The following is a 17672-nucleotide window of genomic DNA, read 5'->3' as shown; positions in this document are numbered from 1 at the left end:
GGTTAGGGATAAGGATAATAAGTGAAAATTAAGATTTTTGTTTTGTTTGAAAATAAATACGTCTTTGCATTTTGTTCAAACTTTACTAAGTACAAAATCACGGTCTAATTAACTTTACCAGTCATCTACAATAAGCCGATAAACATTCAGATCTGCCTTTTAGATTTACTATTGACTAGCAAAATATCGCTTTTTGATTTTTTAAAGAGATCGAGATAGATTTAGATCTATATTTAGATGCCACTGACTATTACGGTAAATAAAGTATGTGTTGGTTAAAATTCGCATTATTATTTTTTATTAAATGAAGGCTGACATTACCGTTTTTTTTTATCGCCAGTAGGATTAATGTTTTCCATCTTGAATGGCACCACAAATGACAATTTTTATGAGTTTTCAGGATATTTTAATAATTTCAGGAGGCAGCAAAAACCCTATAATAAGTTAAAATGGTTTAATTTAATAGTTTACAACTAGTGTTAGCGCGGGGCCTATGAAAGTGCGGGGCCCACTGCGGCCGCATAGGTTGTAGTGCCCTAAGGCCGGCCCTGCATACCATACAAACCATGCATACCATACCAAAATATACATTACATAATATACCATGCATACCGTACATACCATACCATATCATACCATACATACATATATACCATAGCATACAATACCATACACACCATACCATACATACCATACCATACACACCATACCATACATGCCATACCATACATACCATACCATACACACCATACCATACATGCCATACCATACATACCATACATACCATACCATATCATACCATACATACCATACCATTCATACCATATCATACCATACATACCATACCATTCATACCATACATACCATACATACCATACATACCTTACCATACATACCATACCATAACATACCATACATAACATTCCATACTTACCATACCATAAATACATACCATACATACCATATATACCATAATACCATCCCATACTACACATATCACACCATACATACCATCCAATACTACACATACCATACCATCCATACCATCCATACCATACCATACATACCATGCCATACCATACATACCATATCATACATACCATATCATACATACTATAACATACATACATACCATACATACCATAACATACCATACATACCATATATACCATAATACCATCCCATACTACACATATCACACCATACATACCATCCAATACTACACATACCATACCATCCATACCATCCATACCATACCATACATACCATGCCATACCATACATACCATATCATACATACCATATCATACATACTATAACATACATACATACCATACATACCATAACATACCATACATACCATCCCATACTACACATACCATACCATACATACCATACCATACATACCATACCATACATACCATACATACCATACCATACATACCATACATACCATACCATACATACCATACCATACATACCATACCATACATACCATACCATACATACCATACCATACATACCATACATACCATACCATACCATACCATACCATACATACCATACATACCATACCATACATACCATACCATACATACCATACCATACCATACATACCATACCATACATACCATACCATACATACCATACCATACCATACATACCATACCATACATACCATACCATACATACCATACCATACATACCATACCATACCATACCATACATACCATACCATACATACCATACATACCATACATACCATACATACCATACATACCATACCATACATACCATACCATACATACCATACCATACCATACATACCATACCATACATACCATACCATACATACCACACACACCCGCACACACACATATACATTCGCCTTCAATACACCTTACATTCTGCTTTATGTATTAGATCTAGCTAATGATGTGTACATAAGACGTGCATAAAATGTTCATTAAGTGTATTTTTTTTCCACTCTTTAGTAGATAGAAAAAAAAAAAAAAAAAAAAAACTTTTTTTGTTCATTGCGATAATTCCTCATAAAAGCGTATATAAGACATAAGCCAAATTTAATTTTTAGATGATTCTATTTTGATTTTATTTTGATTCTATTTTGAAAAATGATATAGATAATGTGTGATGTTTTATTATTTTAAAAAATTACCTTGTGTGCATTGGGGAGGTGTGTAGCCAGCAGAACATCCTCCAAAACATTCTCCATTGATATTGTTGCAACTATAATTTTGACAATTATGACTACACCTTTGACTACAATTTTGTCCCCAGAAGAAATCACCACACTCTGAAGTGGAAAACATGTATTTTGAGTAAAAATATACAAAGTTGAAAAGAGTAAGGTAAAACAAATCTAAATCTATTTATTAAAGTAAATGTTAACAAACTAAATAAGCAGTAGGCTCATAAATTTTGTTTTGAATCATTTTTAGTATAAATTTTAAAAAAGATATGAATAGTAATTTAACAATCAACGCCTGTTCGCAAATACATTTCTTAAGTAATAAGTAATATTTAGCAATGTTTTTATCTTATAAATTAATGTGTATATACTCAAAATTAACAAAGAAGAGTGGCTCAACTAATGAGCCTCAGGAAACACAATCAGAACAATGTAAAAAAAATAATCATGCCAAACAAACTGGATAGTATTTAACTCTTTCCCCTGCAAAAAGCAATCTACTATCTTCTGACTAAGAACATGACACACACCTCTGTTAAATTACTATTTTAACAAAATAAATTCCACACAACTCCCCCTTTGTAGACATTTCTACTACCCATATGATAATCGAGTACATTCTTTATAAATGCCCAGCTCTGCATGAGGAACGATTGGGACAAGGAATTCAGAGAGAGAATACTGGTCCATGTGAGGCATAAGGTCTGTCCTTGTACGGGGATAAGGCGACCTTACAACTCACTGCCCGCTTCCTCTTCCGTGCTCTAAGGGAGTAATCTCAGCATGGTTCGTTACTAATGGGGTTTCTGATTGTATCCATATGAAACCGTAAACCATATCTTTGTATATTGCCCCCTCCTAACCCATCTTAAGCAGACCCTACTTCCACTACAGCCCAACATAACCAACATCCTGTACGTGCAGTGCTGAACAACTGAAGAAAACAGCACACTATTTTTTACTTGGCACAGTATGCAAAGGAGCTCACAGCTCAGGAGCGAAATCTGGCTAGCAGAAGAAGAAGAAGAATGTATATACTCATTTTATGAACGTAACGTAACTCTCCATTGTTTCTGTGCTGCCTTTAAGCGCTCAGTAAACACAGCTCTACTCGAGTTGGGTGTCTAGCCTCGAGCCCCCTTCTTAGGTAGCCAAGCCAAGCAAATTTCTAGCGTACTTAGCCTCTCGACCACGCTTCCCACAAACTATTCTGATACACTATATCAGTGACACGCATAATGAGGGCCGCGGGTAATATAGGGCTGGTTTTAACATAAAGTAGACATTGCTTGTTTAACTCTGTTATTTTATGAACGTAAATATAGTCAAACCTTTATCACAGGAATCTCCCTTAGAACCGGATTTACATTTCAAACAAAGTCCAGTCACAGGATTGCATTCGTTATTGTAACAATTACTTGGACATGCTTGTGTACAGTTGTTTCCATATTTACCAGTAGTACAACCTAAATTTCAAAATAACTCGGAATTAAAAATGTTTGAAAAGCATTTTCTAAATATATCATCAGTTATATAATAATAATAATAATAATGAATAATTGGAAGATAAACCTGCACCTAAATCGTGATAAACTAGGTTCTGTGCACATAAGAAGAGGTATATACCAGGGTGACTCACTATCTCCACTCTGGTTCTGCCTAGCGATTAATCCTCTATCTACATTACTCCAAGACTCTACAAACGGTTTTAGGGTTGACACTAAATGTACAAAATGTGTGTCCCACTTATTATACATGGATGATCTAAAGCTATATGCAGAAACCGAGCAAAAATTACACACCTTAATCAAAACGGTAAAATGCTTTAGTGACGATATCTGTATGTCTTTTGGCCTGGATAAGTGTGGCATTATAAGCATTAAAAAGGGCAAGGCAACGAACACCAACATTGCATTTGAAGGCATCGAGGAATTGAACTCTGCCTCTCTTTATAAATATCTTGGAATAAACCAGAATGCCAAGATAAACCATAAGAAATTAAAAGAGGACTTTCTTGGCAAATATAGGCAAAGAGTTAATAAAATCCTCAACACCAAACTGTCTGGCAGTAATCTCATCACTGCAATTAACAGCTGGGCCGTCCCTGTGCTCCTTTACACGTTCGGTGTGATCAAATGGACTGACACCGACCTACATGACATTGACAGACTCACTAGAAAATTACTAACCAAGTTTCGATGCCTACACCCCAAGTCCTCCACCATAAGGTTATACCTGCCCAGGAAGGATGGGGGTCGTGGATTGCAGAATATCTTCAAATTGTGTAAGATGCAAGTTTTAAAAATACGATCAAAACTGCTCGCCTCCAGCAACAAATTAGTTTCCTTCCTACGGAAATACGACTCCGATGCAACCCCTCTGAACCTACACAATGCTGATGTCAATATCGGTTTGGACGACGTAGGGCATGAGATTCGCCAATGGGAAGAAAAAACACTCCACGGAAAATTTCCGGCTTCATTACATGGGGACAACATCGACAAGGCTGCTTCCTTAACATGGCTCAAAGCAGGTCATCTCTACCCTGAAACAGAAGGCTTTGTTACAGCAATACAGGACAGAGTAATCAGGACAAAAAATTACGAGAAGCATATCCTGAAACTCAATGTTGTCGACAAATGCCGAAAATGTGGAAATGTGGGCGAGTCGATTGAACACATTATGGCAGGATGTCCAGCCCTATCAGAATCAGCCTACCTAGGTCGCCATAACCAAGTTGCAAAGTTAATACACCAACACCTGGCTTTGACGTACAAATTGATCGATAAGGACACTCCCCCTTATTATAAATACTCTCCGCAAGAGGTTCTCGAGTCTACTGAATATCTGCTGTACTGGGATAGGCCTATTCTGACCGACAAAACGGTAGATTTCAATCGCCCGGATCTGCTGTTCATCGATAAAAAAGAAAAAACCGCTATCATTATCGATATCGCCGTACCACTGTCTCATAATTTACGAAAAACTGAGATAGAAAAACAAAGAAAATATGGGAACCTAGGCTTGGAGATTAAGCGTCTATGGAAATTGTCCAAAATAACAATATACCCCATTGTTATATCAACCGAGGGGATAATAACAACTGACCTCACAGACACCTTCAAGGCCCTTAACATTCCTAGGAACATCTTCGTTGCCTGTCAGAGGGCGGTACTGCTGCAGACCTGCCACATCACCAGAAAATTCCTCAGTGGAAACTGTTAAAGGGACTACGATGAATTTTGTTTCTCTTTAGCGAAACTCGACCCTGGCAGCGCCAGAGAATGACTACTCGTTCATTTCTAACATAATAATAATAATAATAATAATAAGACTTGTCTTCGAGTCCGAAGATCAGTGAGGAATGCAGTATTTCCGGTGATTGCGAAGCCCCAACTGTGACCTAAATATTTTGGCACAATATATATATTGTTAGGCTTATATTATGTGTAAGAGTATCACATAAAGTACGTATCAAGGTTTCAAGAATAGTGTAAAAAATTATTCATGCATGTGAGGGGAGTTAGAAATTGTTAGTTTTTATGACCTGCTAACTATCGTAAAAAAAAAAGAAAACTTAACCTCTATGGCCAAATTACAAGGTGTTGGGGCTTGCAAAGACCTTCCTTCAGGGAACAGTACCAGGGCGTGGAGACGAAAGGCCCAGGAGAGATCTGAATGGAAGGATGTGTTAAAGCAGGCCAGAGCCCTCCATGGGCTGTAGCGCCACTGGGATGGATGGATGGATGGCCATATTACAAGGTGTTGGGGCTTGCAAAGACCTTCCTTCAGGGAACAGTACCAGGAAAAAGAAGAAGATGCAGACAGAGAAAGCGATGAGAAGACAACATAAAAGAATGGACGGCCTGCCATTGAAAGGCAAAAGACAGAGAGGAATGAAGAAAAACGGTCGACGAGTCTTGCATGGTGCCCCAACGATCCAACAGTCTAAGGAATAGGTAAAGGTAAATGTTATTTTCGCATCAAAACTGCAACTTGGTTCAAAGATTTTGACTGAGTAAGAGACAAGAAAGTCGATGTAGGCTCTATAGCCTGCTCTTCCAGAATCTATCGATGCAGACCCATGAGTATATTTTAAAATATCTTTACTATATAAAATAAATGTATATAAAAGGAAAGCGGGATGACAACGGGTTTGCCATTAAATCCAAATTATAACAGACTTTAGATGATTTTACCTATATTACAATTTGGTGGGTCACTGTAACCGCTACAATCATAGCATAAGCCACTATCCTGATGGCAAATGTTGGCACATTTTACTGGACAGTTGGTACATTGGAGATCTGGTGACGTATAGGTACCTGCTGGGCATTCTGGGGAAAAATATATTACAATGTAATTGGCCAACTGAAAAAAATAGACATAGAAAGAAAAAAAAAATATTTACCAACATATTAAAATATGATAAAATATATACATAACGACTCCGTCTCTTGCGGATTTATGTTGGTGTCTACCTTTCAAAAGGTCTCTTAAGAAAGTAATTGTAATCGCATAAGATGTTTTATTCATGTTCATTCTAGTTCACTAAGACACGGTGTTAACAAATTAGCGGCCCAAAAGCAGCAATAGGGTGAGTGTCACCCAGTGTGGCCCGCAACCCCGCACCCCATATTGACGCCACTGGAGGAATTATTAGTGCTGCTGCAAAAAACAGTTTTATGCGGGCACATTTATTGTCTTTCGAGTTGTAATAAATATACATGAATTTTCTGAGTAAGAGAGTCTGGAAGGTTGATGACATGTTCTTTTTATGAAATTTATTTGAGGATTTTGCTTGCTCTAAAAGAACACAATGATAACAAGTTTTATTAAAGAAAAGCTCTTGCCCAAAGGGATCCCTCAGTGCATTCCTTTCAAATGTGTCCTAATTCTTATATAGACTTGCTCACTTATATCCGAATAAAAAATTGCGATTCTGCACTTTTCCTTAGATAAATGTGTGTAAATCTTATTTTCCCTACATAGTGTCAATAGCGTTGAGCGTCTGACATTAGCAAATCTTATTCCCCTTTTTAATGCGATATACGAGTCATGGTTTTAGAAGATGTACAAAGAAGTTTTATCCACATATTGCTAGAAGCTTGAAAGTCTCTAGCATGGAGAAGCGCGGTCATGACGCCTTATGTGCTCAAAAACTCCAAGAGCGTTTTTCGGACATGTCTTAGCACTCAAATCAATTTTCCATTTGTTGCCAGAGTATGATTGAAACTCACAGCCTGTTTGTTAGGGGGTATTAGCCCTCCCTGATGGGCCAAGAAGTTGAAAATGGTGTTGCCAGTCACACCTATCTGACTCTGTACCCGCTACATTATTACTAGGATGCATTGGTGTTAGTTTATATTGTGTGACGCTTTTAAAGTCACTATTTCTTGTTCCATATGCTAGGACCGAGTGTGAACAGAGAATAAAGCTGATGACAATGAAGAGACCGAAGTGCAGCGCAGACCAAAAAAAGCTGAGGAAACGATGAACTCCCCCTATCAATAAGGTTTGAGTTGTCCTTTTATACTCAGAAAGACACAAAGATAAAGGCACATTCCTCGTTCCATATGCTAGGGCAAATTTGTACAAATGCTCCTTCTTTCCTAGTGCTATTAGAGCATGGAATGGATTTCCTGAGCTAGCCAGAAAAACCAGTGATTTTGCATAATTTTTATTATTCGTTAATATGCATGACTGAATGCATGACGCGTAGGACGTGATCATCTTTTTTATTGAAGTAAAGTCTGTATTATATATGATATGATAAGATTTAGAGTAAACTGTAAAAAGCGTCCAGACATTTATTATAGACGTATTATAGACCAGTTAATTCAGCTACTAACTCGTAAGGGCTAGGTTTTATCCACGAAAGTGGAATGAGGCAGGCTACCTTTTTTGTTACCGACAGTTTAGAACCTGCAGATTTTGTATGTCTTGATCTTTCAATAATGTCCAGATGTCACAGTCTCGGTTGACATTGCCTGTTATTTGTCCCCCTTGGGTCAAGATGGCGAAAAGCACGAGAAACCTCTAAATAGAAAGAGGAAGAAAGAATGACTAAATTCACTTTAAAGGAGTAGAGTCGACTCTGGGATTGAGACAGTACACATTTTTAGTAGTAGTTTTTCGTACTTTGAGCTGTACACATATTATTTTTACTCTGTGATGCGAAAGTTTCAATACATTGGATTATGTGTGTGAGTAACTATTATGAAGTTGCAGTATATTATTATTATTATTATTGCATAATGTTAAAGTTGGACCACGGCGGCGGCTGTTAGAGTTTTAGCATTAGTTGTAGGCTCTTCACTAGATGAGTGTGCAAAAACCATGTCAGTCGTCCCCAAAACCTTACCAGCAGAGCCACACACCAGGCGAGCCAGGGAAGTCAAAATGATTCATAAGATATATTTTTTTTACAGTTCAATAACTCATTTATCATTAAATTTAAATAGTTTAATTAACACCTGTGATTTTGAAATTAAAATTACCTCCGTAAATTTCCGTTTCACATAAGGTTAAATACTCGTTGGTGCTTATCTTCACTTGGGTCAGGCTATTTCTAGCAGGATCAACAACAATATAAACAGGCAACCCTGTTGTAGGAATAGAAGGGTCGATGTAGTTAAACTTTTGAGATCCAGAATTTTCTCCAACTAAAACAAAGCCTGCGAGTCGTGCCATAATCTCTGAAAAATAATTTACATGTTTTAAATCTGAAATAAATAAATATATAAAATGGAAAGATACTATATGAGATGGTCTCATATCGTCAAAGACAATGATAAAATATGGTCCCTTGAAAAATAAAAGATATGTTGATTAAGAATCGCAATACGAAATATGTGTACAGTGTTTACACGTAATCTTGTTCCCTTAATGAAGTAGCAGCCATACGTTTAGAAACAGAAGCACTTGTTTTATATATTCGTTATTTTGGAAGACTAGAAAAAATGCAAATTAATATAATACCTACAGATGAAAAGGAAATGTGATATCTACTTTTAAATAACTGGTTCGAATTAGGAATAGAAATATATTTTTGTACAAAGTTCAAGAGTTTTAATATGAAATTATTTACAAAAGAGTTTCTGTGAAAGGATCTATAAATATTTATTTGTTACTATGAAAATTCCGATGATCACGTCTTGCTTTTCAGAACTACAACAAGCAGGAGCTGATTAAGACCAGATAAAGCGCCAAGCTTTTAAGATATGGGGCCCCTTGTAATGTAATGTAATAGTTTTTCAATAGCTCTTTCTTCGAAACGATTGAAATTATACCTGAAAACAATCTTGGGTGTCCCTAATAAGAAACCCTTAACTTGCCTGTAGGTAAATTAAGCACTGCGTGCTAGCGTTGTTTGTATTACTTGTGATAAGTACTTAAGCTAGTAGATACTTTGGAATGTACTTTCTTTATAATACATTCCAGATGAATTTTTGCTTCCTTTGAGTTTTTGAAAGAAAGGGGGGAGAGGAATATTATATTCTTAAACCCAGACCTACTGATATTTGTTTAGACACTGATAAGACTGCAGACTGAACTTACCATTTCTATTGTATAAAACATATCTTGATATCTCGAAAAGTGGGAATGTCACAGTCCACATTGGTTTTATATCTCCAATAGCTGTGTGTGTGCAGCTTCCGACAAAAAAATCTGAGTTTGTGATTCCATCTACAGCTTTAGAAGCATCAAATGTACCGTGGCTGTCTGAGTAAGTACTTGATTGCGCCGTCTTTTGTTTCAAAGCAATGCTACGACCTGTAACATAATAAACATGGCATTTATCTTATCTGTAAAGATAGTACACTTTTTTATGTTATTTGTTTAAAAATTACATAAAAGACTGGGTAATAAAATTGCATCATGTCAAAGATCTAAATACAATTTAACATAATTATAACGTTGCCATCTTTATATATATATATATTGTTACGGATCTCACTATGCAGGCTCTCTGCAAACTGCACCATACACCACCAACTTAAAGAACTTGACAACTCAGGGCTCCAAAGTAACGTAACACTTTAATAGTTGAATAAATCTGAGCCAATACTGTACAATTGGCAACACGTACACTGTACAAATATCTCTCCGATAACACCGTACCGCCGTATCACTGGCCTCTCCGTCTCGTTCCGGGCTTGCACTGGGTTCAACAGTTCAGGACTGAGTTCACACACTAGGCTCGTTGTGTCGGACTCGATCGCAGACCAAGATCAAGACGCCAGTCGTCCCAACTGTACTTGACAGTACTCCGCACTGAACCGTCGTAATGCTCCGTACAGAACCACACCGCTGAACTGTGCTGTAGTCGACCGTGTTCTGAACCCCTGCCGTGAACCTTCTGCCGTGAACCTTCTGCCGTGAACCTTCTGCCGTGAACCTTCTGCCGTGAACCTTCTCTCGTGAACCTTCTCTCGTGAACCTTCTCTCGTGAACCGTGCTGTATTGAGCCCCTTTTCTCCACCGTCTTGACTGCGACACCTCCGCTCCTATATAGGGTCCCTACTGGCCTTATAGAACCGGACGGTTTCTAGCTTCGTCACATGACTACGTCCCTCGTGACGCTCATGAGCTCTGTTCATGACGCCGATCCTTCACAACCGTCATGTTGACACTCATCTCGGCTGATCGTCGTAACTCGTCACGGTTGACCGCTCGTCAAGCGCTGGCCTGGGGCTATTAGCGTCGGCTGACTACACTCACCCCACTACCCCCATCTGTGCCACCACCAGGTTTATAACAATATATATATATATATATATAACATTTAGTCAAAATAGAGTAGCAAAAAAATGAAACTATTTCAAAAAATTAAATTATTATTATGCAATCTGGTCGCGCATTTTTCGCTTCGGAAATTTTGAACTAGAATTTTAAAAGATTTTTATACATAAATCTTACATAAAGAAAAACGTTTTACAAGATATAGATCTGAATGCTTAACCTAGACTGGTCATGGAAATCTTTTAACACTACAAAAAAAATTGTGAAAATTTTGAAAAAGTAAAAAAAAAAGGCGTTGTTTTGTAAAGTAGTTATATTTTAACCCTAACCTGGCTGAGCGGTAAAGCGCTTAGCTTCTGAACCGGAGGTCCCGGTTTCGAATCTTGGTGACGACTGGGATTTTTAATTGCGGGATCTTTGGGCTCTTCTGAGTCCACCCAGCTCTAATGGGTACCTGACATTAGTTGTGGAAAAGTAAAGGCGGTTGGCCGTTGTGCTGGCCACATGACACCCTTGTTAACCATATTAGATAGAATCAGATGACCTTTACATCATCTGCCCTATAGACCACATGGTCTAGAAGGGGAACTTTATTTATATATAATTTAATGTTTAGATATAGTTCTAGTAATTGAACATCGAAAAAAAGAGCACTCCCGTCTTATATTTTTTTTATTTTGTAATTTTTTGATACATAAATAAACAAATCAATAGACGAGAATTATTTCGATCTAGAATTTTCGAAATGTTATCTTAATGGAAACTAACCAGAAATGGCTTTATTTCACATATTTGGTAGTCTAGATCATTCAAAGTTCTGATACAACGGCTACTTTTTTCTTTTCCGAAAGTGAACCATCTAATTTTAAAAAATTATCTATGCAAGCAGATTTAAAAAAAAAACGAAAAATGACCTGATACCAAGATGACTAGATATATGGTGATTAGACAAAAGATTTCAAAGACGGATTTAGAGACAGGGAGATCATGTCTCATCTGTAAATAAACATCGTTATATTCTAATAATGTGGGAAGCGTGGTCGAGAGGCCAAGTGCGCTTGAACTTGGCTTGGCTACCGAGGTTCGACACCCGACTCGGGCAGAGTTGTGTTCACTGAGCGCCTAAAGGCAGCACGGAAACCAACTCCTAGATACCCTCCCCTCCCCCCCCCCCTACTGGTCCACAAATGAGATTGGACCAAAGGCGCTCTGAGCATGCTATAAGCATGAAAGAAGCGCTATAAAAGCTATAATATTAATATTCTTCACAGGTTTTATCAAGTATATCATTATTGTGTCCTTTGGATGTTTAGTATAATTGAAACAGTAAAATAAACATATAAAATTTAATATATATAAATATATAAAGATATACACGAGAAACTCTGCGAAAACATCTACAATGATACTTAAGGCCAGTGTGTTTGGAGATTCCAGCAATACTTATAGATATTTTAATATGTTTTGAAGTTTTGAATTTTATCAATAAAAAAGAGAGATCTCTAAAATCTATAATATATAGCTTTAAATTACTTTGACACTTTTCAACTCTCTACAGACGCGTTTTGGCTGAGCTGTAACGTGCTTGGCTTCTGAACCGGGGGTCCCGAGTTGGAATCCTGTTGAAGACTTGGATTTTAAATTTCGGGATCTTTTTGGGCGCTCTGAGTCCACCCAGCTCTAATGGGTACCTGACATTAGTTGGGGAAAGTAAAGGCGGTTGGTTCTTGTGCTGGCAACATGACACCCTCGTTAACCGTAGCCCACAGAAACAGATGACCTTTACATCATCTGCCCTATAGACCACAAGGTCTGAGAGGGGAACTTTACCTTTTGTACAGAAAGATATAAGTTTAAAAAAAATATTGAATTTGAAAAAATGTGAAAGTTAAGCAAGGGGTCTACCGACAACCAGAAAACATGGCAAGGGGTCTACTTGAAAAAAAAAGTTTGGGAACCACTGGTCTAGATCAATTTCAAATTTAATAACATGACTGATCCAAACGAATTGATACATTAATATAAGCTTTGTTTTTTTTTTTTAAAGTATTTTTTTTATTGTAAGACTAAAGAGGACAAAAGAACGACTTCAAGAAGCTTTAAAGACTATTAAAAAATATTACCATTACCTCCATTAATATACAGCGAACAAAGTGATGTTTGTCCTATTCCAGTGATGATAACAGTTTGAATAGCTTCTGGCAGATCACATTGTATGTCGAATGTATCGTAGTCCACAAGGAAATATTTCTGGTTCAGACATTCTAATTTTAATGTGGCTGTGGTAGTTTTACTAAACTGTATGGTAAATCCTGGCAATAAAGCTGAAAGTTGAAATGCTGTATTAGTAATAACTAGTTGTTAACAATTCCACGTAGATTCTATTATTATCAATATTGTCAAAGTCCGTCTGTCATTTTAGATCTCAAAATCTAGAAAAACTGTTGTAAATCAAATTTGACCATATTGTGTGCATTGGAAGTGTAGGCCCATCGCCTTTTATTTTTACAAAGCATTTATTTCATATATCAACTTACTTAGTCTTTCTGGTAAAAAGTTTGAGCATTTTGCACAGTTATTAATGGTACTGACTATTATTTATTGTAAGCAAAGAAGGTGCCTGTTCAATGTCAGGATCCGGGCGAACGAGCAGTTAACACAACCCTGACAGACATAGCACATGTTAAAGCACAGGCTTTCCTGTCCAATCCCTTTTTCCGCCCTAGCATCTTATAAGTCTCAAACTTGTTCAATCAAAAGCTCTCATTATAGAACGAATAGGGGCGTTCATTTACAGACTCAGTTCATTGTGCTCACTTATTGATATTCCATTCACCTGGACATTGTGGTAAGAATTATGTTAAGTAATTTGGATTTAACTTATTTCATTTGTCTTTAATATGTGAATGAACATACTTATTTCATGTGCACATATTTATTGATTACATTAATTTATGGATGGCTACTTGGTCGTGCGGTTTGCACACTGGACTGTCGTTCGGACTTTTCTATGGTCCTAGGTTCAAACCCTGCCCAATCTCATCCCCCGTCGTCCTGCGGGAGGTTTGGACAAGGAAGCAAATTATCTTCAACTCTGAAGGAACATCCGAAACATGTAATACATTTAAAAAAAAAAACATGTCCACCATGTGTTGATATTATTATTGCTACATTGAACAATTGATATAGATATATCTTTTCATTTGTAGTCGAAGATGAGCACATTTCTCATTTCCTATGGACTTGAAGAGGACTGTAAAGTCAAAATCCTCGCTTTAAAAGCCGGCCGTATGCGTAGCATGGGTGGGTTTGTTCAGTTGCAGATAGACCTGCTTCTTCTCTCAGCTTTTTGTTGGTTCGGGCGCTCTTTCACCCTGGCCACTCTTCTTGCTCAGGGGCAGACTGGATGTCAAATCGTCTAGGGCATTTTTATACAAATCGGCCCACAAATTCTATATCATATGATGGTATCCATTTCTAGATCTACCTGTCCTCAAAATCAGTTTGATAACAGATATATATATAAGAAATATAGACCTTATGATGCTTTTTAATCGCTAAGTATGTATAGGCCCTAAAAGGATGAAGCCTACTATTAGCACTGTCTACGAATGAAGGCTATTACATTATTTCGGAAAATGTGTTAAATTAAAATGGTATTAGACTGTTGATTCTGTGAAAGATTTGACTTAAACAGGACCCACAGGGCCTTTTTGTAAGAGAATATTAGAAAACCTTTAACAATTTGATATTTGCCATAGTGGCATCGATGTGGCCATTTCGGTGGCCCTACCGGTCCATTTGGGTACCGGCCCATCGGACATTTGCCCAAAAGCCCATATAGCCAGTCCGCCCCTATTCTTGCTTGAACAATTGATAATTGACCTTTGAACAGGCACCTTCTACATTTATAGTTCTCCCTCCACCATCAGAAGTACGCGCCTATTGAAGCACGGCAGAGCTCCCACCATGCGTCCTTTTGGCCTGGTCTACTCAACTGTTTATGTAGCTCTCGGCACTTGTCGGAAGCGTCGCAGCTGTCGAACCAACGTGCCAACAAACGGGTGTCGGAATGGATCGCATACTCGCGAGAGTGCACGGTTCATCATATAGGGTGCTTGCTGCCACCGAAAGGCTGAGGAGACTTAAGCCCTCGATTTCTAATTCAGATCGTTCACTTATTTTTTATTTCTATAAATTTAAAAAGCGATCAATCAGATACCGACTTCTCTCTCCCCCACCACTTTCCAAATGGTCTATGAAAATGATAGGATCAAAGCGTATTGAGAAAGCTAAAAGCATGACCTTGCGCTAAACAATAACAATCGGTAAAAATATTTGTAATCGTACATATTGTTATAACCTTACCATGCATACCGACATCCAAGATAGTGCAGAAGGTGCGCACTATTAGTGACAACTCACTCTGACTGTCAGCTGGTACACGTTTTTTCTCCCACACCCTATCTCGGATCAAGCTGAACTTTTGCATTGTTATTTATTTTACCCAACACAAGAATCAATTAAAAAACAACAATTACTTAATTAACTAATAGTAATAAATTATTTTGTTTGGTATCTCGAAAAAGGGAAAGCAATTATAATTGACTGAATTGGTGGTATAAGCTGAGTTAGTTCCCTGAAAAATAGGTCGATACTATAGAAACAATGAATAACTATATTATCTTCTTTTATGTTCATAAGCTGTCCGTTAGCAGAGTGGTTGCAGTGTTGGCTTGAGAAGCCCTTAAGCCATGTGTTCGAATTCAGGTTGTTTCCTTTTTTTTTATATTTTTATTAATGTTTTTTAGAGGCTCCCGTGAAATGTCTGTCCGTCCGTCCCGTTTAGATCTCGTAAACTAGAAAAGATAGTGAAAATCCGACATCATAATATTTTAGTACATTTAAAGTACTTTTTTCTTTTCTAAAAGCAAAAAAAAAAATCTATTTTTTTTAAATCACTTAGCAGTTTTTTCATAAAAGTACACCACCTTTACAACTATTCACTATAAATAGTAACAAACACTGGAGGCTCTTTAGTAGGGGAGATTGCTGTTTTCCATATTTTTAACACATTTATGCAAATGGATTTTAGTTTTTTTTGTCTAAATGTTGTTTTTTACATTTTTATTGCTACGTTATGTAAGAGTTGTCCTTTTAACTATTATATTTACCCAAAAAATAAAGGTTTACCTTTCTATTTTTTTTTATTGAAAAAATCTATTTAGTATGCATATAAGTTAGACATAGAGATTAAAACAACATTTAACAAGTAGTTTTCAATATTATCGCGTGTGATGCATCACCTCCACACTGTCATAGAACATTTAAATATATAGGAAATTTTACGGAAATAATTTTATTTTGAGGATTTGAATAAGAGATTGACCCTTTACAAAACAATTAGATACTCATTATAAGACATCAGGTAGGCTAGGTTTTGTTATGATAATCATAATATGTACTATTGTGAAGGTTGTCAAAATTGTTATAAAGATATATCTTTATTGCTTATTTTAGTGTTCTAGTTTTTCGTTGGGGCATTATTACTGAAGGAGGCGAGGTGGCTGAGTGGTAAATTGTTTGGCTTTCCGATCGGAATCCTGGTGAAGACTTGGATTTTTTTTTATTTTTGGGAGTCCACCAAGCTCTAATTAGTACTCAACACTAGTCTAGGAAAAGTAAAGGCGGTGGTCGTTTAGAAGGCAACATAAAACGCTTTTTAACAATGGGCCAAAGAAACAGATGATCTTTATATCATTTGCCCTATAGATCGCAAAATCTGAAAGGGGAACTTTTCTCTTTTTTTTTTATTATGACTAAAAGTCAAAACAAAACTTCCTCTTTTGTTTAATAAAATCAAAGTAAGCTGTAAACAACCTCAGAAATTCTATCATAAACGAGTAAGATTAATTTAAAGTGTATTGTATGCATTTAATGAATTCTGTAACATTACTTCCATTATGAATGATTTACTCCAAAGGGGCCTTGAGAGAAGGATGATGTCAGAAATGTCAGGAAAAATATCAAATCAGTGATCATTTGTACATGTTCTGAGATATATTTTTTAACCCACGATACAATTTCATCTTACCTAGATCTTTAACAACGAGTCTCAGCCAAGTCAAAACATAGGTCCTGTTAAAAGTGACAGTTACTGGTTGGCTCAAACACGTACTATCATCTCTGTCTGTCAGTACATTATTATTCGGTGATAGAATCGTGTTTTCCAGCACTGTCAGATCTTCTGTAAAATGCCAACAAAATATTATAAACAAGAGCATCATCTATATATATAATTCTCTTCATGGCTCAAGAGTTTGGACACCAAGTAATGGAAAGATCACTCTTTTATTTCTGCAAGTCGGATGGACGAACCCCAAGTGATTTTAGAGGCGAAAAAAAGAGAGGGGGGGGGGGAGAACAAGTAGTATTCACCCGTCACTAATAAGCAGGGCCGGACTTAACCATTGTGATCAAGAAGTCATGGAAAGAGAATAAGTAATCTACCATGTATTAGCCGGACTTAACCATTGTGATCAAGAAGTCATGGAAAGAGAATAAGTAATCTACCATGTATTCACCCGTCACTAAATAGCACGGCCGGACATAACCATTGTGGGGCTCTATTTGAAACGGATTTCACGGGGCCAAGTTTGGGTAGGGATACGGATAATAAGTGAAAATTAAGAGTTTATATTAGAAAATAAATTCGTCTT

The 17672-nt window shown here is 36.9% G+C and overlaps 1 protein-coding gene across 1 annotated transcript in view; it reads right to left on the bottom strand.

The window, feature by feature from the left end:
- LOC106056033 (uncharacterized) overlaps positions 1–17672 on the bottom strand; it is a 95053-nt gene that overhangs the window by 15171 nt on the left and 62210 nt on the right. Inside the window, exons 3-7 of the mRNA XM_056028539.1 lie at positions 17048–17200; positions 13083–13277; positions 9769–9984; positions 8709–8906; positions 6408–6545 (exon numbers count right to left, since the gene is read on the bottom strand). Coding sequence (XP_055884514.1) covers positions 6408–6545; positions 8709–8906; positions 9769–9984; positions 13083–13277; positions 17048–17200 — 900 coding nt within the window. The remainder of the gene's footprint in view (positions 1–6407; positions 6546–8708; positions 8907–9768; positions 9985–13082; positions 13278–17047; positions 17201–17672) is intronic.

Source organism: Biomphalaria glabrata, chromosome 5 (assembly GCF_947242115.1).
Source record: "Biomphalaria glabrata chromosome 5, xgBioGlab47.1, whole genome shotgun sequence".
NCBI classification, from domain to species: Eukaryota; Metazoa; Mollusca; class Gastropoda; family Planorbidae; genus Biomphalaria; species Biomphalaria glabrata.
This window is presented reverse-complemented; position numbering and strand designations above follow the sequence as displayed.